This window comes from Alosa pseudoharengus, unplaced genomic scaffold (assembly GCF_046254945.1).
Source record: "Alosa pseudoharengus isolate Yale_2024_CS ecotype anadromous, Long Island Sound unplaced genomic scaffold, YU_APseudo_1.1 YU_APseudo_1.1_scf_7, whole genome shotgun sequence".
Lineage (NCBI taxonomy): Eukaryota > Metazoa > Chordata > Actinopteri > Clupeiformes > Clupeidae > Alosa > Alosa pseudoharengus.
The window spans coordinates 40,158,505-40,181,979 of NW_027468859.1; the positions used below are offsets into that span (position 1 = coordinate 40,158,505).

A 23,475-nucleotide genomic window follows, 5' to 3' on the forward strand; every position below is an offset into this window, starting at 1 on the left:
GCTATTGTTGCCCATTGGATGGATTTTAAAACATTATATTGTAACATTAATGATTTGCAAACATTTATTTGAATTATTATCAATTAATAGTGATTGGATTAAGGAGAAAAATAAGATACTTAGAATAACCCATAAATTAGGTCAGCATAACCCAGAGATGACAGTGAAAATAATATAAATCCTGGGTTGTATAAGATAGCCCACCCAACAATTATGTAGGTTTAACCTAACAGTTTTGTTACGATAACCCAATGTTTGGGTTAGACTATCAACCCAACTCATTGGGTTGACCGAACAACCCAATTTTCGGGGCTAATATAACTCAGTGCTGGGCTCGACCACTATTTACCCAGTGGATGGGTTGAAATTGGGTTGTTTTTAACCCAATGTTTTTTAGAGTGTAGAATATGTTGCATGATTTTATGAAAGTACGATGTATTGCGACATCAGATGCAAGTCAAATTTGTAGTTTCTCATGTCTCATTCCATCGAACTACAGATCCGCTACCCGATCCGGCAAACTTACATAGTGCGGTTATAGCTGATAGAAGGCCGCGAAGTGAATGCAGAAAGTGCCGTTCACCCTGTTACGAGTTGATGAACCACTGAAACGATTTTGGAAACATTATTTTAAGGTACAAAAAACTCTTTGGTGTTGCTTTAATAAAATAACAAGTCATTCACATTGTAGCTACTGCTGGTGTCAATAAAACTTGGTCCACGCTTCATACTGATGTCATGACTCTTTATTTTCTTTGCTCGTCATGAGCACCGTGAAAACTGGCAGACAACAACAAAACACATACCATGCATTAATATTAAGCAAGAAGACATACACAAATGTATAAAGAAAATACAATAAATTCAGGCAATTACCGTGTACGCCTTGTACCAGCGGTAGAATCTCTGGAGCGTTGCAAACGCAGTGCACACAAACTAATTTCAGAAGTCCTGACCCTAACGCTTCCAGGTCATAAGTTTATTCAAGGTCACATGACATACACGGCTCATGAAATACAACCAAACGATAAATTAAACAAAACCAACCCAAGGACAAAATATAATCATATCCACCCACGCAGCAAAATAAACATACAAAAAAAAGGAAACAAAAACAGACAAACTTTCATCATAATTATTATTCAACGGAGGAATCACATGCTCCCATACAGGCCTATCAACGCCAGTTACACTCCCACCAAATTACCTTGAATTACTACACACACAAAATACATCCAATCAATGGTAATTTCCCAGCATCACAGTACATTAACCCAGCACATAATTGAAAACTTTAATTCATCATTGCATTCTTTATTTAAAATCCACACACCCTGTTGTAGGAAAAGATTAAAACATTGCAAACCTTGTAAAATGTATCATTGAAACTCATACAATAAGAAGGCAAAAACACCCATCATAAATTTAATTTACATATCATTAATTACCACACAGGATTTCAGCCTTCGGTTACCAGGACAACCAACTTTTGTATTGGCCGCTCAATAATGGAGGGTTTGGTAATACGCTCACCCCCTTTTCCCATCCTTCGTTCCCCCATCTGTATTACAACCTTACGTACTAGTCCATCATCACTCTCGCAAACCCCCAGGACCCTGGCCAGCTTCCATTCATTGCGGGAGACTTCATCATCCTTTACGATTACAATGTCCCCAACCTGCACATTCCTCCTAGGAGAATGCCACCGTTGCCTTAGAGAGATATTAGCAAGATATTCCTTCTTCCACCTGCACCAAAACTGCTCACACAGATATTGAACCTGCCTCCATCGCTTTCTTATATAGAGATCTTCCTTTTCAAATCTGCCGGGTGGGGGAAGTGGGATAGAGGACTTCATAGTAAGCAGATGGTTTGGAGTGAGTGGCTCTAAGCTAGTGGGATCACTTAAGCCATCCACTGTAAGGGGGCGGTTGTTAACTATTGACATTGCTTCATAAAAGAATGTTCGCAAAGAAGCATCATTTAATCGCCCAGCACTTTGTGCAAGAACTGAGCTCATCACACTCCTCACCGTCCTAATCTGCCGTTCCCAGCTTCCACCAGCATGACTTGCGCTTGGTGCATTCAGACAAAAATCGCACTGCTTGGTTGCCAGGTAAGCAGTCACTCTTTCCTTGCTGACTTCCTTTAGTGCTTTCTCCAGCTCACTCTTTGCTCCGACAAAGTTGGTTCCTTGGTCTGATCGGAGATGTCTAACAGCTCCCCGGATGGCTATAAAACATCGTAAAGCGTTAATGAAAGTATCAGTGGTCATATCTTCCAGCATCTCTATATGAATCGCTCTGGAGCAGAGACAGGTAAAGAGAAGGCCATATCGTTTTTGCACCTTGCGCCCTTGCTTGGTATAGAAAGGACCAAAACAGTCCATACCGCAATAGGTAAAGGGTGGGGAAGGATCTGTGCGGTCAGTGGGGAGGTCTGCCATTCGTTGTTGCTCTAGTGGCCTACGAGCTCTTCTACATGGGACACATTTGCTTATGTACTGCGCTACTGCCTTGCTGCCACCAACAACCCAATAGCCATTGGCTCGAAGTTCATTGAGGGTCTGTCCTCTACCCTGATGCTGTGATCTCTCATGGTGGTGTGCAAGAACAAGCCGTGTAACATTACTCTCTTTGGGAAGGATTACTGGGTGCTTTACTTCAAGTGGTGCCGTCGCTCTCCTTAGTCTTCCTCCCACCCTCATTACACCATCTTGAAGAAATGGGTCCAGTTGGCACAGCTGGTTGCTGCGAGCGATCTTCCCACACTCCTGGCTGAGCATTCGTATCTCCTCTCCAAAGGCTGCTCGCTGTGCAAGCTGGATCAGAGTCATTGCAGCCCTCCTCCTTTCTTCCACACTCAAGGGCGCTGACGTCTTCGCCCTCTTTGCCAATCTTTGGATTCGAGCGACAACATTTACAGCCAGAGGCCATTTTGAGAAACGTGACAGGCACTGCAAGAAATCAGTTTCTTCTGCAACATTAGTGTTCAGGACTTGGACAGCTTTGACCTCCGGATCTCCCACCAACAACTCTGGCTCCTCTTGACTGACAACTATCTCTCTTCCCCAGAGGAATCTGGGTCCTGTAAACCAGTTGGAATTGATCAGTCCTTCTACCTTAAGCCCTCTAGAGGCATGGTCAGCAGGGTTCTCCTCTGTGCTTATGTAGTGCCACTGTTTTGGGTCTGTGGTCTCACGGATTCTCTGTACTCGATTTGCAACAAAGACATGAAATCTTCTAGCCTCATTATTGATATACCCTAGGACTACTTGTGAGTCAGTCCAAAAGTACTCTCTGTCAACTTTGAGGTCAAGTTCTTCCTTCAGCATGTTGCTCATTGCTGCAGATATAACTGCTGCGGTCAATTCTAGTCGAGGTATGGTAACAACTTTGGTAGGCGCGACCCTTGCTTTCCCCATTATCAAGGCACAATGAACATTTTCGTCATTCACTAGCCTGAGATATGAGCACTGACCATAGCCCTGGCTACTGGCATCAGAAAAATGGTGTAATTCAGTTCTCAAAACCTTTCCAAAGCCTTCAGGTATGAGGCATCTTGAGATTTGTATTTTGTGGAAGTTCTGTAAATCCTCCAGCCAACTCTCCCACCTTGGCTTCAATTCACTTGGCAGTGGTTCATCCCAGCTAATGCCCTTCCGACACATTTCCTGCAGCACTCTCTTCCCAAAGAGGACAAAGGGGGCCAGGAAGCCTAAAGGATCATAAATGGAGGACACAACTGAGAGGATTCCACGGCGTGTAGCAGCTTTCTCCCCAAGGGTGATTGAGAAGGAGAAGACATCATTTTCTACGTCCCACTTCACCCCCAGCACATTTTGCACAGGAAGATGATCATGGTTAAGATTGACATTCTTCACCTCGGCAGCACGGTCAGTCACACTAATTGTCTCCAGGACACTTCTGTTGTTGGAGAGGAATTTGTGGAGATGTAATTTTCCTTTAGCACATACAGCTTGAGCATCCCTTACCAACTTTATTGCCTCATCAACAGACTCCAGGCTTATGAGTCCATCATCTACATAAAAATGATTCCTGATGAAACTGGCAGCTGATGGGTACTCCTTTTCATTCATGCTGGCAAGCTGCTTCATAGCGTAATTAGCACAACCTGGAGAAGATGACGCTCCGAAAAGGTGGCCCTTCATGCGATATTCTGTGGGTTCTGCATCTGTATCGCCATTCTCCCACCACAAGAATCGCAGATAGTCCCGATCTTCTCTACGGACATGAAACCTGTGGAACATTTTTTCCACATCACACATGATGGCGATTGGGTGTTTAGGGAAACGGCAGAGCACCCCAGTAAGCCCATTAGTGAGATCAGGCCCGGTCAACAAATGATCATTCAAAGCTGTGCCTCCATACTTAGCGGAGCAGTCAAAAACTACCCTGATCTTATCTGGTTTTCTGGGGTGATATACGCCTGCCTGATTTTACTTGCTCTTCTACCTTCTCCGCATCGCCATCTTCAAGGACTCCTTCCATAAATCTCATATAATCATGCTTGAATTTAGAATCTCTCTCCAATTTTCGTTTTAGGTGTTTCAGTCGAACTAGTGCGAGTTTCTTGTTGTCTGGAAGATGAGGGCGTGTTTTGAAAGGTAAGGGCATTTCGATGTGACCACATTCATTTTGGTTGATGCCTTCACTTAAGACCTGAAGAAACTGAACATCCTCCTGGGATATACTCTTCTCTCCCGTTCGAGTATCAGCAAAATCAAGTTCAAGTGCTTTTATGACAGAAGCTGGAGTCACTGGAGGCATTTCTCTGACCGATATGCGATGGCAAAATCCGGTCACACACTCGGGGTTAGCATTCTGTGGTACGCTTCCTACAATGCTCCATCCTAAGTCTGTCTTGATGGCGTATGGCTCATAATCACCGCCTGTAACAACTTGCCGTGGTGCCAGAGCTCTAGAGCAATCATAACCTATCAGAAGTCCAACTTCACATTCCATCGGAGCATGCATTTTGTCTGCTATTGGGGCAAGATGTTTCCACCTCTTGGCTGTCTCAGGAGTGGGAATGTGTGCTCGTTCCAGAGGGATGAAATCCCTTGTATAAGAGGGAGGTAAGTGGATGTAACAATCTGATGTAAACCCTCTAACTTTGAGTCCACTAACACGTTGGCTTTGTACAACTGAGTCTACTCCCATCATGGTGGAGAGCTTTAGCCTTACGGGTTCCATCTCTATCTGCAGCTTTTTACACACTTCCTGATCGACAAATGTATGACTGCTCTGAGTGTCCAATAGGGCATACACGAGAATCTCAGACTCTGTATTGGGTGATGAGAGCCAGACTGGAACAATCATTGATGTACTGCTGCCCGCTTTTCCACTAACAGAGCAGGACAGTGAGACTGTGTTTTCTTCAGCTGGCAGAACTGCTTGTGAAGACTCATTTGCTGCAGGACGATCTTCATGCAATGGTGTGGGGTGACGTTTTTTACATAGTGCACATGTTGCTCTATTCCTGCAATCTCTGGAGGTATGCCCCTTTTTCAGGCACGCAAAGCACAACTTTTTATCCAGCACAAATTTTCTTTTCTGCTCTACTGATCTTAACATTAATTTCTCACATTTGTGGGTAGCATGACTTTCTCCACAAAATGCACATTTCACTGGTCTAAAGGCATGCGCCACTGTTGTCAGGAATGTATTAGAATCTTCAGTGTCACTATCATCATTGGACTTGGCTGAGGAACAAACTGCTTCAGTAGACCTCACATTTGTTGCAAAGGTATTTGCTCGAGACTGTTTCGCTTCCCTAACCGTCCTCTCCTCTGTATTTTTAATTGCATGCAGTGACGATACTGGATTACACGCTATACGTGCCTCTTTTGCAATGAATGCAGCAAATTCACTAAAGCTAGGATAGTCTTTGCCTTTGTCTAGTTCTTCTGTGACATAACGATTCCACCGACTTGTCACCCAATCAGGGAGTTTAGCCAGCATCTTCTGGTTCTCTTCGCAGTCGTTCAGAACCTGAAGGCCCTTGACGTGGGGCATAGCGTCGCTGCAGGATCGCAAAAAGTCACTGAATTCTCTTAATTTTATATACTCCCTTGCACCAATTTTTGCCCATCTGTTGAGTTTTTCCCTAAAAGCACGGTGTACCACGAAGGAGTGACCATATCGCTCATTCAGCTTCTTCCAGGCTTGTTGATATGCCAGCTCATCTTTCCTATAGAAGCTACCTTCCAAAACTGACTTTGCTTCACCGCCAATGTACTTTTGTAAGTAGAACAACTTGTCTGCTGCATTGAAACATCGTCCTTCTATTAGGGCTTTGAAGCTTGTACTCCACTCTATAAACTTCAGTGGATCCCCAGAGAATACAGAGGGTTCTGGAACAGGAAGACGCGTTAGGGCCATTGACTCTTGCAGAGCCTGCACTAGACTTACTTCAGTCTTAGCAGCATGTCCTGTCAGGGAAGCAACACTAGGGGGAAGGGGGTTTGAAATGATCACATCACCTGCTAGGCTACATTGCCTGCTTTGATCTCTTAATTCCTCCTCTTTATATGCTCGGAGTTTTGCTTCCATGACTTCAATGTCTCTATGACGCTCTAGCCTTTTTAATTGTTGACGCTTTGCCTCTATGTCAGCCTCCAATTCCAGTTCAGCTTTCTTTGCTGCCAGCTGTGCGGTGACCTCTGCTCTTTTAGCTGCAACACCTCCGGCTTCAGAGGCATGGCCAGAGTGCCGGCTATGGTTTGTGACTTTAGAGACAGTAGATCCATATATTGATCGTGCATATTCATTGTCAAGCAGCAAACACAACCTTGCCTTCTCTGCCTTAGCATCAAAGTCCATGTCATCTTCAGTTAAGCGCACCCCCATTAACTTCAACAGGTCTTTAGTTACTGCTACGCATGCATCAATTTTTCTCCTAATTTCTTGACTTGGTGCCATGATATGCCGTATGTCATCATATAATTCTCTCAGTTCACCCTCTCGCTTCTCCAATTCATCCATCATCTGAAATAAGATTGACTCAGTGCACGGAGTCTTCAACTCCGATCTTACTTCTCTGACTTTGACTTTCCATTTTTCATAGGCAGACTGAAATCTTTTTTCTTTCTGGGAGAGCTCTTGCTCTTTTAGTTCTTGCATCTTTGGCGTGAAATGTCTCTCACGGGAAGACTTTCTAATTTCGCTTGTCTGAATGGCAACACTAGGACCTTTCACTTTGACCTCTGGCTTTTCTGTGCATGACGTACATGAAAAATGTCTAATGGCATTCTCTACATTTTCACCGTTAAATTCAACAACCTCTTTGTTTTGACCACAAATATCACACTTTGTTTGCTCTATAAAGACTACTTCAGTTTCTTTTAACATACCATCACCTGCCTCTGCTTCGTTTTGATTAGACATTTTGTAACACAAAGGGTTAATTTAAAACACAAACAGTGGTTAAATGGCAGTACAATGCTCATAAACCCATATTTTCATTAAAACCGCTCTTCACACAATCATGACGTTTGAAACAAGGATAAAATTTCAAATTCCCCTTACAAACTGTAAACAAGGCATTGGCAAGGTAGATATGACGAGAAAAGTGTCTGTTGCCTCTTGAAGCGTTTCTAATCACATCAACCAAGGTAGCATTTCATAAGAACGTAGTATACGACCTGTGACACGGCAGATGAGAGTCCGTCGAGTAGCTTTAGCCCACGGCAGGAACAAAGCGAGTCCTCAATTGTCCAACACGATGCGCGGAGCCGTGCGCTGAAGACGCGAAGATGAAATGTCCATTAGTCCACCGAAAAGGCGCGCCCACGCAATTCAGTTTCTTCTTGGGGCGAGCCAACTGCACACGAAGGCCTGTAGTGGTGAACAGCTGCACGGTCGCCCGGGAAGGAGGACGTAGAAGGGTGACGACAAGCCAAGGTTTCGCCGACAATCGCCACAGGAACACAGCAATCCTTGGTCAGAGGCGACGTTTTCACTGTAGCTACTGCTGGTGTCAATAAAACTTGGTCCACGCTTCATACTGATGTCATGACTCTTTATTTTCTTTGCTCGTCATGAGCACCGTGAAAACTGGCAGACAACAACAAAACACATACCATGCATTAATATTAAGCAAGAAGACATACACAAATGTATAAAGAAAATACAATAAATTCAGGCAATTACCGTGTACGCCTTGTACCAGCGGTAGAATCTCTGGAGCGTTGCAAACGCAGTGCACACAAACTAATTTCAGAAGTCCTGACCCTAACGCTTCCAGGTCATAAGTTTATTCAAGGTCACATGACATACACGGCTCATGAAATACAACCAAACGATAAATTAAACAAAACCAACCCAAGGACAAAATATAATCATATCCACCCACGCAGCAAAATAAACATACAAAAAAAAGGAAACAAAAACAGACAAACTTTCATCATAATTATTATTCAACGGAGGAATCACATGCTCCCATACAGGCCAGTTACACACATTATAGGCTACTTTACGCACTGTCATGTCAGGGTGACACTATGACAAGCCTGCTCTGAAGACTCCCATTCATTTTGACTGCATGGGAAGAGAATGCGTCTTTTTCAGACAGACAGCGCAATTCATTTTATAGCCTACCAGCAGGCCGATCGGACAAACTATATGGCGCCGAGATATTAAATACACGCCGACTATTCATTCCGAAAGTCCACCGCACAACAGTGCAACGTGCATGTTCACATTTTTTAGTAACAACCGCCAAGCTTGCTTGCTTGCCTTACACATCTAAGTTTTCCGACTATTTTTCTTACCTTCTTTTTTCCGCTGTGGATGTTATTAAGCTTGTAGAAGTTTTAACTCTTACGTTCTGAACATCTTGCACTGCCATTGCCCGATGTCATTTCTGAGTCATATCACTCCATAATCTGTCTCTCTTTTAAATGCCTATTCCCTGAATGGTGGGCTACAATGACTATGTGTTTTATAATATCGAAACAAAATAACCCAGGCAGTCTCATCTACGAGATGTTTAGGCCTCTTCCAATACTGGCAGCTAGGCTCATAGGTTACAGATTTGCTTAGTGGCCTACCAAGGCTCTGCAACCAGACGTGACATGGGAGATGAATCATCGGTCAACTTGCACTGTAGCCTATTCTTTACATTACATTACATTACATTACATTTGGCTGACGCATTTTTAGCCAAAGCGACTTACAACATGGTAAACAGTTTAAGTTTTAGAGCAATTCTCAACAATTTAAAGACAATTTAAAAAGCATTAGAGTAGCCTACAGTAAGAATAAGTGCATCAGTGAGTGCTGTTTTTAACAGTTACTTGTCAGTTTAAGACGGCTGGTGAGTGCTAGAATCAGCAAGACTTGTTGTAAGTGTTTTATTCTATTCTACTTTCTTATTGCACACTGGAGAGGAAGAAATGCTGGTAGGCTACGATAGGCTACTTAATTTACACTTTTTGTTACCTTTAGTGTGTGTGTGTGCGTGCGTGAGAGGGGTTGCTCAGTGAAACATCGGAATACACCAATTCCGCAACACCATCTCTGATAGTAGCCTAGGCCTAAACAAAGCAGCATGCATAGAAGCAACTAGGCCAAATTACTGCCTGAGGAAAATTTGACTATTTCAAAGTGTGCTCGTTTTTTTTCGGATGTAGGTAACACAATTTAACAATGTATAGACTATATATTTTTTCCATTTGATTGGTTCAACCGCCACCCGCCCGAATTTAATTAAAATATTATATTTCTTCATGTCATCCGCCCGATCCGCGGTTTAACCACGGAGTCCGCTGCTGTAACCGCGAACCGCGCATCTCTACCCTGCACAACTCCATTACTAAAGAAAAACATGTCGAAGCTCATTTAAAGTTGCTACACAAGATTGGACAAGCTAATGAAATACTGAGAGAAAGTAGTCTGGTCAGACAAGAGCAAATTTGAACGTTTTGGATGTTATATGGCACTGTAGCCTACATCACCCTAAAAATGCTATATAGTACAGCGGCTAAGGCCAGTTTTTTACCTGAATCGTTCAGTTTTTGCAGAAAGCACGAAACTTGGTACTGGTATAGTACTACCCCTAGTGATCAAAAATTGAAATAGCCCCAACACATAGCGCCCCCTAGTGGCCCCTATCTTGACTTCAAATATGGCCACCAAAATAATGCTGCTTTTAACACGTAATATGACGTGTCTATAGCCATCTTTCAGCATTATGAAATACATAATGAGACAATCATGCATAATTAAAATAGCAGACATGTTGGATTTTAAGGAAGTAGCCATACATTCTGACACTGAGTCAAAAACTGGGGTGCGTTTAGGCTATTACTAGGCTAAGTGCAGGGTTTAGTCACACAGAAGTTTCGACTGTGTGACTAAACCCTGCACTTGCCTGGGCTCAATCCTTCTAATTTGCCCCCTAGAGGTTGGCATGCTAGCAAGGAGGCTAAAACCCAAAACGTCTGTCAAGTCTCAAATATATGCTGCCTTTTGGGAAATTAGTTTTTTTGTCTTCTATCCTAGAGTTAGATAAATTAGTACATACACCCAGTCAAAGTTAGATAAATTAGTACATAACCAGTCCAACACATCCTACTGTCCTACAGCCTAATCCAATTGAGGTGGGTGGGGCCAATTAGCATATGCTAAAGTTTCTTTTAAGGCTCATAGTGATTGTTTGAAAAGATCCATTTTGTTTTATTGTAGTTTAACATTTTGCATCTCATAAAATGATTATGCCTGTCAATGAAGCTAATTTAAATATGTAATACCTTATGAGTTTAGCTCCCTCCTGACCCATTAGGGCTCATGCTAGTCAGTGAACCAGCACTTTTAGGACACTGGCTAGTGCGCCCAGTCCTTGGGTGTGCTTTGTGGTGGAAACACCAAAAGCTCAGACAGTTAAAGTTGAGTATCGTCCACATAGCAGTGATGATCAAATTCATGGGAGCGAATGGTCTCACCCAAGGAAGTGTGTAAATAGAGAAAAGTAGGGGCCCTAATACTGATCCCTGAGGCACCCCAGATAGCAAAGGGGCGTTGAATCCACGTTTGTTTGAAGCGGCGGAGGTTGATTCAACGTGGATTCAACGCCCCTGTGCTATCAGGGACACCTGTGGTGAAGTCATGTGCCCTTTAAGGTAGGATTTAAACCAGTTAAGGACTTTCCTAGACATCCCAGTTCAGATAGTGTAGAAAGGAGAATGTCATGGTTAACAGTATCGAAGGCTGCAGATAAGTCTAGTAGAATGAATACTAATGACTTAGCAACTTAGATAAAGACTTAGCTACTCTCAATGCTTCGGTCACAGACATAAAAGCAGTTTCAGTAGAATGACTCATAGGGTTGGATAAGCAGGTTGCATAGGGTCTAGCAGGTTGTTCTGATATAGTAAGTCCAAGACTTGCTTGAAGACCACTTTCTCCAAAAACTTTGACAAGAAAGGAAGAAGGGAGATAGGTCTGTAAAAACAGGAATGGTTTTAGAGGTGGTGGCAAATTATACAATTATTCATCTTTATCCTCCTTGACTGATTTTTCTCTAGTTTCACATTTGGCTAGGGTCAGTATGAGCCAGTACCTGAAGCCTACAAACGTTGCACAGGTAGTTCAACTCCTCCAGAATGGCACACCAATACGTTCCATTGCCAGAAGGATTGCTGTGTCTCCCAGCGCAGTCTCAAGAGCATGTAGGAGATTCCAGGAGACAGTTGCTCTAGGAGAGCTGGGCAGGATGGTAGAGGGTCCTTAACCCAGCAGCAGCACCAGTATCTGCTCCTTTGTGCAACAACAAACAGTAGAAGCCCTGCCAGAGCCCTACAAAATGACTTCCTCCAGGCCGCTGGTGTGAATGTCTCTGACCACACTGTCAGACTTCATGAAGGAGGCCTGAGGGCCCGATGGCCTCTGGAAGGACCTATGCTCACTGCCCAGCACCGTGCAGATCAATTGGCATTTGCCATAGAATACAAAATTGGCAGGTTCACAATTGACGCCCTGTGCTTTTCACAAATGAGACCAGGTTCACCCTGAGCACATGTGACGTCTGAAAATGTCTTGGAGAATGTAATGCTGCCTGCAACATCATTCAGCATGACTGGTTTGGTGGTGGGTAGTGTTGCACGGTCTATCGATACTAAAAAGGTATCACGATGCCTTCACGCAAAAAACGATACGATTTCAGATGTTTTTAGAATCGATACTTTATTAAAATAATAAAGTTCTGTGTCTGTGTGAACTGCTGCTCTCACTGCTCCTTGCACGCATCTAGGCAAGTGGGCGTGTCAAGCAGGCAGCTCTGAGTGAGTGAGTGCGCAGCCAACGTCAACATAGTTCTTTGCCGACAGTTCTAGGCCTTGTGGATAAAACAAAAGGTGCAGTAAAATCTGCAACTATTTCGGATACATCGCGAATAGTGAAGGCAAGCCATCAGGTACACAGAGGCCCGTTTGTAAAATATGTTTCAAAGTCATTTAAAAGCAGTAGGCTACGCGTGGAACTTGGCTAAACACCTTGCAGACATATCCCAACATTTTTAAAGAGTTCAAAGAACGACAGGTTAACGAATATGCTATGGAAAACACGACTACATGGTTAGTGCCAAGTTCTTCTCTTGTGAAACGAGTATGGTTCTCTGGGATAAAGCGAACCTTCCTTCATCAATGAATTTTGACGAGACATAACGAGCTGTTATCATTTTGACGAGACATAACGAGCTGTAATCATAGGGTGCTAACGTGATGAAAGCGCAATGTCCACGCCAGAATAACATTACCATAACTTGTAAACGATCTATTTCATGTTCGGTTAGTACTACTGGTAATATTTGTCATTTGGCATTGATACCATTGACTGTCCCCCCACACTCCCCTGACTTAAATCCGATTGAACACACGCTGGGAGATTATATTTTGGTCCATCCAACAGGTTGCACCACCGACTCTCAGGGAGCTCAGTGATGGCCATTTGTCCACATCTGGGAGCAGATCCCCCAGGACGTCATCTGCCGTTTCATTAGGAGCATGCCCAGATGCCATCAAGCATGTCGGGGCCATATGAACTACTGAGTACCATCATGAGTTGCTGTGCTGATATTCAAGCAAAATGGACGAGCTTGCCGCGTCATTTTTTCCACTTAGATTTTCGGGGGTCTTTGAATTCAGTCCTCTGTGGATTGATAATTTTCATTCCCAAATAACAAAGTGGCATCCTTTTGTTCCTAACATATTACCCAGTCCATATCAGTTTGAATCCTACTTCACAGGATTCTCGTTTAACGTATCATGGCTTGGACAGCTGTCCGCACCTTAGCCTCCCACCATAGGGGTCCCCCTGGGCTCAGTACTGGGCCCCCTTCTCTTTGCTATCCACACCACTTCTTTGGGACAGATTATCCATTCGCACAGCTTTGCAAAAGCAGATGTTAGTCTATGTTCATAGGTCACTAATGGCCTTACACACCAACACATGCCCCAATTGTTGTTTTCTTTCTTTTTATGTATGGCTATTGTCTGCAAATCCAGCAGGTATCAAACATACACACATAAGACATTACAAAATATATTTATTACACAAAACAGAAATAAAACATCATATTTCCTTGAAATATGACAATTGCACTTTGCATTTTTGACAGAACTGACAGATTATGTAACCTGCTAACTAATGCAATGTTCTTTTTAGTCGTTACAGGTATCTTGCCTACAGGAGCTTTGTCAGTTGGTGTTGGGGTTTCCTTGGACGCAGAATAAGGGTCGTCAATCCGTCATGTGTGGTCCTGCGTGTTCGTCGGGAGTTTCCTGACAGCCAAGGACAATACGTGGGCTTCAAAACTGCCTCCCCTGGATTGAAGAGAGACACATAGTTGGCGATCACCTCCTCCTTCTCTGGGTGCTCAAACTCTGAGGACAGGTCCGGAGGAATGCTTATTTTCAGGAGTTCCTCCCTGTATGCTTCTTGGTCCACAAAGACCTCGCCCATGATGAAGCCCATCAAGTCTTCCATATACCCTGTGCAATATTTCACACATCGTAACTATGTACATAGTTTGTAAAGTATTTCATTGTACATTTATTTATTGTTTTGTTCATTGTAAAGACACCATAGTGCAATAGCATGCAAAATGAACAGATCTTTTATTGTTGATAAATAAAAAATTATGTAACTTACGGAATGTTGTCTCGGTTTTGATGGGTTTCACCCTGCACTCTCCCTTCCTGTACTTTGGGAAATGCATCCTGTAGAGAGGGTCCCCAGAGAATAAGGTGGCCTGGTCTCGTGCAGCATCCTCATTGTAATGCAGAGCAGCCAGGTAGAGTCTTGCACAGTAAAGAGAAAACCAAACATGAAAATAATGGCATGCACATAATATGCACGTTTACTTTGAGCTAAAAACTGAGGCTACAACTTCTTGCACTGTCAGTACTATATCTCTCTTTATTTACAACAGCAAACATTAGCCTAGACTAAGAGCTTACTGGCCACCTTCATTGTAGATAACATGACCATATCTAACTCCTCATCAGTAAGGACAAAACGACTACAAATTGTGACAAACCCTTGCAGCTTAAATGAAATAGAGCTATAGGGGAAATGTGCAAACACTGGATAACGTTATAAAGTGAGGCTACAAGCTAACATTAGCTTATACTAAGAGCTTTTAGCTGTTGGTCGCCTCAATTGTGGATAACATGACAATATTTAATGGAGGTCTAGCGTCTACACAACATTTTAACAATCATTACTTTAAGATATTATTAACTGGGATTGTCAAATATGACTCGATCGGCTGTGTGCTGCATTTGCAATTTGGAATGGAGAAAATGCTCACTCCAAGCAGATGCAGGGCTAACGTTAGCCGTAATGTTTGCGTTAGCTTGTGCTAAATGGCAAAACACGAACAACCTAACGTTAGTTCATGCATAACTGCGATAGAAACACAAAAGTCATTATTTGAAAGTACTTACATGTCTGTCATCTTGTGACTTGCCACGGACAGTAGGTACAGATCCCTCTGTCAAACGAAGTTTGATGGCTAATCCCTCAGTGTACTGTCCTAGGTTTTGCTGTTGCTGGAACATGGCCATGGAAAATGAAATGGAGCCACTCGGTTCTGACTCAAAGAAAACGGATGGATGGCTTTTTTTCGCGCTTGGAGTGTTATTAGGAGCTGTAGAGACCCAAATGGAGGTACAAAAGGATGCAAAAAGTGAAATTTGCATAATATGTCCCCTTTAAAGGAACCCAAGGCGACCGCTCGGTCATCAGAACTCATTCTACTTGACTTATCGGCAGCCTTTGACACTGTTAATCAACGCATCCTTCTCTCTTACTCTTAAACATGGGAATCTCCAGTTCTGCTCTCTCCTGGTTTGAATCCTACCTCACAGAATGCTCGTTTAACGTATCATGGCTTGGACAGCTGTCCGCACCTCAGTATCTCAGCACAGGGGTCCCCCAGGGCTCAGTGCTGGGCCCTCTTCTCTTTGCTATCTACACCACCTCTTTGGAACAGATTATCTGTTTGCATGGCTTCTCATACCACTGCTATGCAGACAACACACAGCTCTATATGTTCTTTCCACCGTATGACCCCTTGGTCTCGGCATGGATCTTGGATTGCCTCTCAGACATACAGTATACATGGATGAAGGCAAACCACCTCCAGCTAAACCTCTCAAAAACCAAACTGCTGGTCCTCCCAGCTAAACCTACTATACATCATGGCATCAACATCAAAATTGACTCCCTGTCTGTTACACCTACAGGGCTGCAAGAAATGTATGAGTCGTTCTTGACAACCAACTAGCCGTTTCACACTCTACAACATATGGAAAATCAAGACTTACTTGACTCAAGATGCTACCCAGCTCCTGGTACAGGCAATAGTCATCTCACGACTCGACTACTGTAACGCCTTCCTGACAGGTCTCCCAGCCTGCACAGTGAAACCCCTTCAGATGATCCAGAACGCGGCAGTGCGCCTGGTCTACAAACAACCCAAAAGGGCACATGTTACCCCACTGCTCATCCAGCTACACTGGCTACCTATGGCCGCCCACATCAAATTCAAGTCTCTAACGCTTGCCTACAAAGTAGTCTCTGGTTCTGCTCCCACCTACTTGAATGCCCTCATACAGGCATATGCTACCTCTCAACCGCTGCGCTCCACAGACTTACGACGTCTAGCTCTGCCACCGGTACGCTCAGGTCAATCCAAACTTTTTTCATTTGTTGTTTCTTGTTGGTGGAACGCACTACCAGTTCCTACTAGAGCAGGGACATCCCTCTCCATCTTCAAAAAACTCCTGAAGACCCAGCTCTTCAGAGAATATCTGCTCTCGTAGCACTTACAACTAGCTAATTCTAGCACTTACCGGACTACAACTGACACTGTATAAAAACACCACTCACTCTTATTGTGTGCTCTACCTTTTTACATTGTTTTAAATTGTTCTAGTATTGTTGAGAGAATTGTTCTAAAGCTTTAAACTAATGTAATGTGATGTAATGAGTCAGTGTGGAGATTCAACAGATTCAGATGGAGAATCTTTTTAGTTCATTTCATTTAGTTCATTCAAATAAATAATTTGTTTGAGCAGATCTTCCATTTGAGCCTAATAACAGCTTTATGACAATTTTTTCTTGAATTTGAAGGTCAAAAATAGGTCAAATCAATAAATCTAAATCATTCATGAATTTCTTGACCAAAATAGTCTCAGAAACCATGTGTAATGCAGCACTGTGGGCAAAACCATTAAAAAGTTAATATCAGCTTGGCTTATGGTAGCCATTTTGGATATAGGGCTTTCACAAAATTTCCCCACATTTTTGTGAGGGGCACCCCGGCTAATTTTTTTCTTTTACCTTTATAGATGACAAATCTAGTGAGAAACGAACCTTCGCTCTCCACGGTCACGAAACTGCCATAGATGACCCACCCGTAGACGGGCTCTGACCCACCCAACTAATACAGGAAATCTTGAAGCTGACATAGGCTACAAACAAAGGATCTCCACCAAGGCTATAAGACATTTCAGTAGAGTATGCCTACTTTTTTCCTGTGTCATTCCACTTTATTGCACATAGCCTAACTTTATTTAGGTCTATGGACTTGAAAATGTTATGCAGATAGCCTCAAGTATACTGAAAATGTTCAATCAAAGGTTCAATCAATACTTATTTCCCATAGCCTACCCCAAAGCATCTTTAAGCGAAACACCGCCCATTCAGGAAATCCAGAAACGCCGCACTTCCGCTAACGTTGAAATCCATAAAATTGAGCTGGCAGCATCTTTCACAATTGACACATCTACATAGGCTATCACCTTTCAACGCAGGTAATATTTTTTGGTATTTAAATGTATCGTCACTACACTTAGATTAGCCTGTATTCAAAATGCCATAGCGTTATTCTTTGCCATCTTCAGTAACGTCGCGTAGGCTAAGCTTCCTAAAAGGGTGTTGTCTGCCAAACAAACTCATTTTTGCTTATTTGTTGTTTTCACAACCTGTATATAGATTACCCTGCTGTTAAGGGGCATTCGTAAATTTATATGGGGATCTTTCTTGGTGTGAACGACCCTAACCTAGGGATGGGCAAAGCAAGGCTTTGTGAAACACAGAAACGTTCGACACCCCAGCCATGAATTGTAGATGTGTTCCTGAACAAATTTGCTGTCAAAATCCTTCGTAGCAAAAGTTTCGAAATCTTGACACTGATTCGAAACGTCAGTTTACATCCCTACTGTAACCTAAACTCGGATGTTTAACAGCGTACCCTACTTCCGCGTATTTGTTGGGTTTCATTCAGTAGACTATCACATGGTGTCATTGCATTAACCCTGTGAAACCTGATTATAAAAACAATGTTAACCTGTTAAATGCCAGACTTCCGATGCAGAAAACGTTTTAGTCATTTTTAAGGGAGATATATTGTAATGTTGGGCCCAGTTGGGAGCTGAATGTTTGTCACTCTGCCCGAGCCATAGGGAGGAAAGTAATCGCCCCCTACTGGTTGCCGTCCTAGAGTATGGAAGCATATGGGTAGCTTTTCAAATGAGAATGCAATCTGCAATATGCAATTCAAAAATACATTACATTATGCAATTGCCAATTCATTATGCAATTAAATATTGCAATTTGCAATAATTTCCAACAAATTGTATTTTAATCTGCAAAGTGACAATGAAATCCTAAAATCAATTCCAATAATTTTGGTTAAAAAATAGAATAAACATGGATTGAATTGCATTCCATTTTGCCATGGTACTTCAGTCTCAAAATTCAAATGGCAATTCATTTTGCAATTCATTTTGCATTCATTTTGCATTTCAATTTTCAATATTCAGTTTAATCATTTAACAAGTGCTAACTGGGTAAGACGTAAACACGGAAGTGACGTAGCCTAGTTCCCGCCTTGACGAGTGACTTGACAGATTGCAATGCATTTGGCAGATTGAATGGCCATTTGAATTTTGCAACACAAAAAGCGTGACTGCAAAGAGTGCAATGCAATCACGGGGGGCGCTATTTCTTTTCCATTTGAATAAAATGCCTCAAAACGATGGCAAAACGTTTTGCCCAAAATAATCCAAAATGTTTTCAGGCTGGCATTGACAGTTTTGCCAAATATGTTTTTAAAATGCAATCCTACATTGCACTTTAAATATTAAATTGCAAAACGAATTGACAGTTAAATGATGAAACTGAATATTGAAAATTGAAATGCAAAATTAATTGCCATTTGAATTTTGAGACTGAAGTACCATGGCAAAATGGAATGCAATTCAATCCATGTTTATTCTATTTTTTAACCAAAATTATTGGAATTGATTTTAGGATTTCATTGTCACTTTGCAGATTAAAATACAATTTGTTGGAAATTATTGCAAATTGCATAATGAATTGGCAATTGCATAATGTAATGTCTTTTTGAATTGCATATTGCAGATTGCATTCTCATTTGAATAAAGCTACCCATATGCTTCCATACTAAAGCTTAGCAAAGTTAAACAAGTACACCTCGAAAGGGAAACTTGGCAGGATTAGCTATATTTCCCTAGCCTGGCTCCGCCCTCCTACGTACTTCCGCTCAATTTTCCCTTCAGTATCGTCTTGGTCTGCGGTATATTCACAGGTTTTCTCCTGCAAAAATCTGCATGTCCAGTCAGCGAACAGAGGGAGTGGCTGAGAACGATGACGTTGAGGTTGTGCGCTAGTTTGAGCCAGACATACGTCACGACCAAACGTTAACGATTGGTTATGGCAGATCCAGAGTGGCTCTGGGCAGATCTTCAACAGAGTACTTGCCTTAAAGGAAGTTAACGCTTGGCAATGGAAAGTGGCCAGACTGTACATAATGAAATGTACAAGAGTCTGGTAGGACCAGGATAATATTTCCCCCTCTGCTGGAGAAATTGTGCATTTCAAACTGTGGAAAAAGGTAACGATAAAGCACATGGATTTGTTTACAAGCTAGCAAAACGGTTAGCATAAGTTCGGCAGAACAATGTGGAAGGTAAGAAACACGATTTAAAATGGGTGGACGACTAAAAAAGAGGGGCCAGATTGTGGTGGAACGCATGGAAAGAGCCCTGCGTAACGACCGAGGCAAGCACAGCCAATGGCCTTGCATAGCTGCAGTATAAAATTGGACACAGTGTTGTGGAAACGCCTCAGTTCCCTTCCTCGTTACTTCCTGCTACGTCCCTTTGACCTCCTTGTTGCACTACTACCTGTTGCTCTCAGTAATTGGTGCCGTTCGGTGGTTTGTACCGGTGGAGTGCTTGCATTTTTTTTTTGTTGAGGTGATCTTCCAAAACTGAAGAACTCGCAGGAGCCCAGCTGAGTGTCTAATCTGAGAGGGAAACAGCTGATTTCCTGATACCGTGGGTTTGGGGCTAGTGACCGCTGCTGTTTTGCCATGCTTTGAAATTTGCACCTGAGCTCTGCTGTCATTGTGGGTATAGGAACTTTGTTGGTTGCAATGCAATTTCCCATTGCCAACCAACTAAGTTGTTTACCACGCTCAGAGTTTAGTGCTGGGCTGGTGGGTGCCTATTTCCAACCTTTCTCATGGCACATCAACGGTTAGACCAAGAATTCTCGTCGCAAATCAAAATTCCACTGGAGCTCCAAGCGGATTTGTACACGCCTTACAACATTGTTTACAGCTCTTCGAGTCATGGTAAAATGTAATTTTTGGTACATAGCTAATTTAGATACACTTATGGTGAGAGTCCTTGCGTTTCTTTAGGAATCTGCTGTCTTGGTTTGTATAGAAATGAATATTAAGTGACACACGCGTAAGAGGTTGGAAATACGGGACGGCTGGTAATAGGTGACGTTCCAATTTAAACTTAATTCATAATGGTCTCTTTAAATTTAATTCATAATGGTCTCAGAAAGGTCCTAAACATCATACATTTAACTTGTTCAAACCTACAGAAACCATGTAAATGCCTAAGCTTGTCTTAAGTTTAATACTGAGTTGAATTCCTTGAGTTTAATATCAAGGATGACATTTTACTAACATTCCTTTTACTTGGGATGTACTTTTTCCTACAGGGACTGTAAAAGATGGACCAAACGTGGGCCATAGCTCTCTTTGGTGGCCGAATAGCCTATCTGGGCCAGAAACAGCATAATGTTGAGAGTTCAATCTCAGGTGCCATCAAGTAAAGCAAAGCGTTGCAGTTGTCCGAGTTATCCCTGTAGTTCACTGTAAGTTGCTCTGGATAAGAACATATGACAGGCCAACATTGAACATAAAGATGTTCCAACTTAATTAGCCTTTTCTGCACATTTTCTTCCTCAGTGTTTTTAAAACGTACTGTAACTTGCTTCAGGCAAGGCCTTTTAACACTTTTTTACAGTCATGTAATCTGTTTTAAAAAAGGAAATTTGCTTTTCTACTTGCCAGTGGTGGGTTGATTCAAAATTGGCTCCTCTTCCATTAATGATTTCTGTTTTACAGTGACAATGAATGTGGATCACGAAGTGTCATTACTTGTGGAAGAGATTCGGCGCCTTGGCACTGAGAGTAAGAATTTTGTATGAACTTTCTTCAGTACATTTCTCAAGACATGTTATGAAAGCGTTAGCTTGTGAAACTCTCACCTCTCTTTTGAAAATGGTGTATGCAGGGTTGAACATATAGGCCTGTAGTGCAAGAATGTTGCTTTCCCATTTGTTTGAGACCCAAAAATCTTGATTGTCCACACTGGAGTTTTTGCACTCAACTCCTAGACCAGGGGTGTCCAAACTTTTTGACTCAAGGGCCACATTGGGTTTTGACATATACATACATACATACATACACACACACGCATTATTTTTTGTTGTGTGGCCCACCGGCCAATTTTCAAAACCCAATGTGGCCCTTGAGTCAAAAAGTTTGGAGATAAAAAATATATATATCTCGTTTGTATCATTTAAATGACAAAGTAATTTAGTTGTAGAAAATTAATTTCTTAAGAAATACTGTTCATTTGATGTTGTTTAATTCATTTATAAATGGTGCACTGTAACAGTGTCTTTTGAGTGGAGCTGGCAAAAGACTCTGTTAAGAGTCTTTTGCCAGCTCCACTCAAAATAGCCTATGGCTAGTGCTGTGCCTGGCTCGTGCCCTCTCACAGTTTATAAGTGGTCAGTAGTGGGAACTACTGTTGCCATCGTGATTTTCTTTTAAAAGTTTCTTATTTAAAAAGTAGATATCAATTATCAACAATGACAAGCCAGCTGGAACCTGCTGTGCTCTCTCCCTCTCTTGCATGCACGCTCAAATGTGTTCCCAATTAAATGGAGTAGGCTAGCATAACGTAGTTAGATCTGCTGCAAAGGAGATGCTATGTATCTCGACATTGACATTATAATCGCTCTCTAAGAAGAGTGTAAAGCAGTTTGCAGTAGCCTAAAGTTACTCACAACGTAGTTGAATTTCCCCTGGGGATCAATAAAGTATCTATCCATCTATCCATCACTGGAAAAAAATAGTGAGCGGCCTATGATAACCTAATTAAATGCTCGGCAGGCCGGATTAAAGTGCGTGGCGGGCCGGATCTATGATAAACTAATAAATGCTCTGCGGGCCAGATTAAAGTGCGTGGCGGGCCGCAGTTGGCCCGCGGGCCGTAGTTTGGACACCCCTGTCCTAGACCATTTCTTCTAAAAAATGTAGGGAAATCTTTGATGGTCAAGCAGACTGCATTTGGCAGATTGACAAGGTCACACCTCAAGTCTAACTACCTTAGAGAGGTAATCTGGAGAATACTATATGCTTTTTTTCAGATGCAGATGGGAAGATCAGTGTTACATTTGGAGTACTTTTCAATGATGATAAGTGTGCCAACTTGTTTGAAGCCCTTGTGGGGACCTTGAGGGCAGCCAAGAGGAAGAAGATAGTAACATATCAAGGAGAACTGCTTCTTCAAGGTGTTCATGACAATGTTGATGTTATTCTCTTGTAGGATTGTCAACACACTATTTCCTCTGTATTTAACAGAGTTTAAGCAATGCCTTCAGTATCCCTTATCAATCCATTTGATAATGCTATGATGTCTCATTTTGATATGGAAATGTCCACATTTTTTAAGAAATCATTTTTAGCCACAGGAAAGACTGTATTGTGCAATTATGTCAGTTGCAGACTTGATGCTCAACCAGTGATTTCATTGGTAATCCTTTTGATATTACCACTAATGCCAAAACAGAGGTTCACTCTTTGTTATAAATACAAGAATGTCTATCTTTTGATTTCCATGTCTTGTATCATATTAAATCAGACCATTGTATTGTACAGTTCATCCAAAGAATAGTAATCAGGCAGATTTGAGTCACATCCACATAAATGAAATTATGTCTTTCATACACGTCATACATGTTAAAGCATTTTTTAAAAATAAAATGTTTCTGTATGGAATTAAACTATAAGCGTTAACTTTGTTGTAATATCAAACTTTTGGCAATTTAAAGCAACACCAGTTTTTTTGTACCTTAAAATAATGTTTATAATTGTTTCCGTGGTTCATCAACTCGTAACAGGGTGAACGGCACTTCTGCATTCGCTTCGCGGCCCTCTATCGGCTATAACCGCACTATGTAATTGCCAGATCGGGTAGCGGATCTGTAGTTCGATGGAATGAGACATAAGAAACTACAAATTTGACATGCATGATGTCGCAATACTTCGTACTTTCATAAAATCATGCAATATATTCTACCTTGTCTATGGACATCGTTATTTGCAAAGCCGTTGCTGGATAAACAAATAGCGTGTGTGCGACAGAGGAAAAGTTCTTAACTTAGGCTATTCAAATAATATCTAATTGTATTTATGGAAGCAGGTTACAAACCAGAAATCCACCATGTCTATAGAAAGAAAGTATTTTAAAATCCCAACATGTAAAAGTTCTTCAATAATTAATTGCATCATGAAGTTTGTCTAATGCACAACTGGACTTACTTGTGTCCA

At 42.0% G+C, this 23,475-nt stretch overlaps 1 protein-coding gene across 2 annotated transcripts; it reads left to right on the forward strand.

Moving 5' to 3' along the window:
- Positions 1-17,227: 17,227 nt before the first annotated feature.
- On the forward strand, positions 17,228-22,928 carry abracl (ABRA C-terminal like). Of its 2 annotated transcripts, XM_076272164.1 has the most exons (4): positions 17,245-17,341; positions 20,571-20,726; positions 20,980-21,045; positions 22,293-22,928. In XM_076272164.1, exons 3-4 carry the CDS (start codon positions 20,985-20,987, stop codon positions 22,469-22,471), a joined length of 240 nt encoding a protein of 79 aa, XP_076128279.1. In that variant the 5' UTR covers positions 17,245-17,341; positions 20,571-20,726; positions 20,980-20,984; the 3' UTR covers positions 22,472-22,928. The 2 variants fall into 2 exon arrangements, with proteins under 2 accessions (XP_076128278.1, XP_076128279.1); XM_076272163.1 differs by lacking the exon at positions 20,571-20,726 and having other exon boundaries at positions 17,228-17,341.
- The last annotated feature ends 547 nt before the right edge of the window (positions 22,929-23,475 follow it).

Bases quoted from the DNA above. Each gene is read 5' to 3' on its own strand.
- abracl (XM_076272163.1), top strand. From the start codon at position 20,985: ATGAATGTGGATCACGAAGTGTCATTACTTGTGGAAGAGATTCGGCGC. The intron at 21,046-22,292 runs GTAAGAATTTTG...GCTTTTTTTCAG, and splicing joins TCGGCGCCTTGGCACTGAGA to ATGCAGATGGGAAGATCAGT.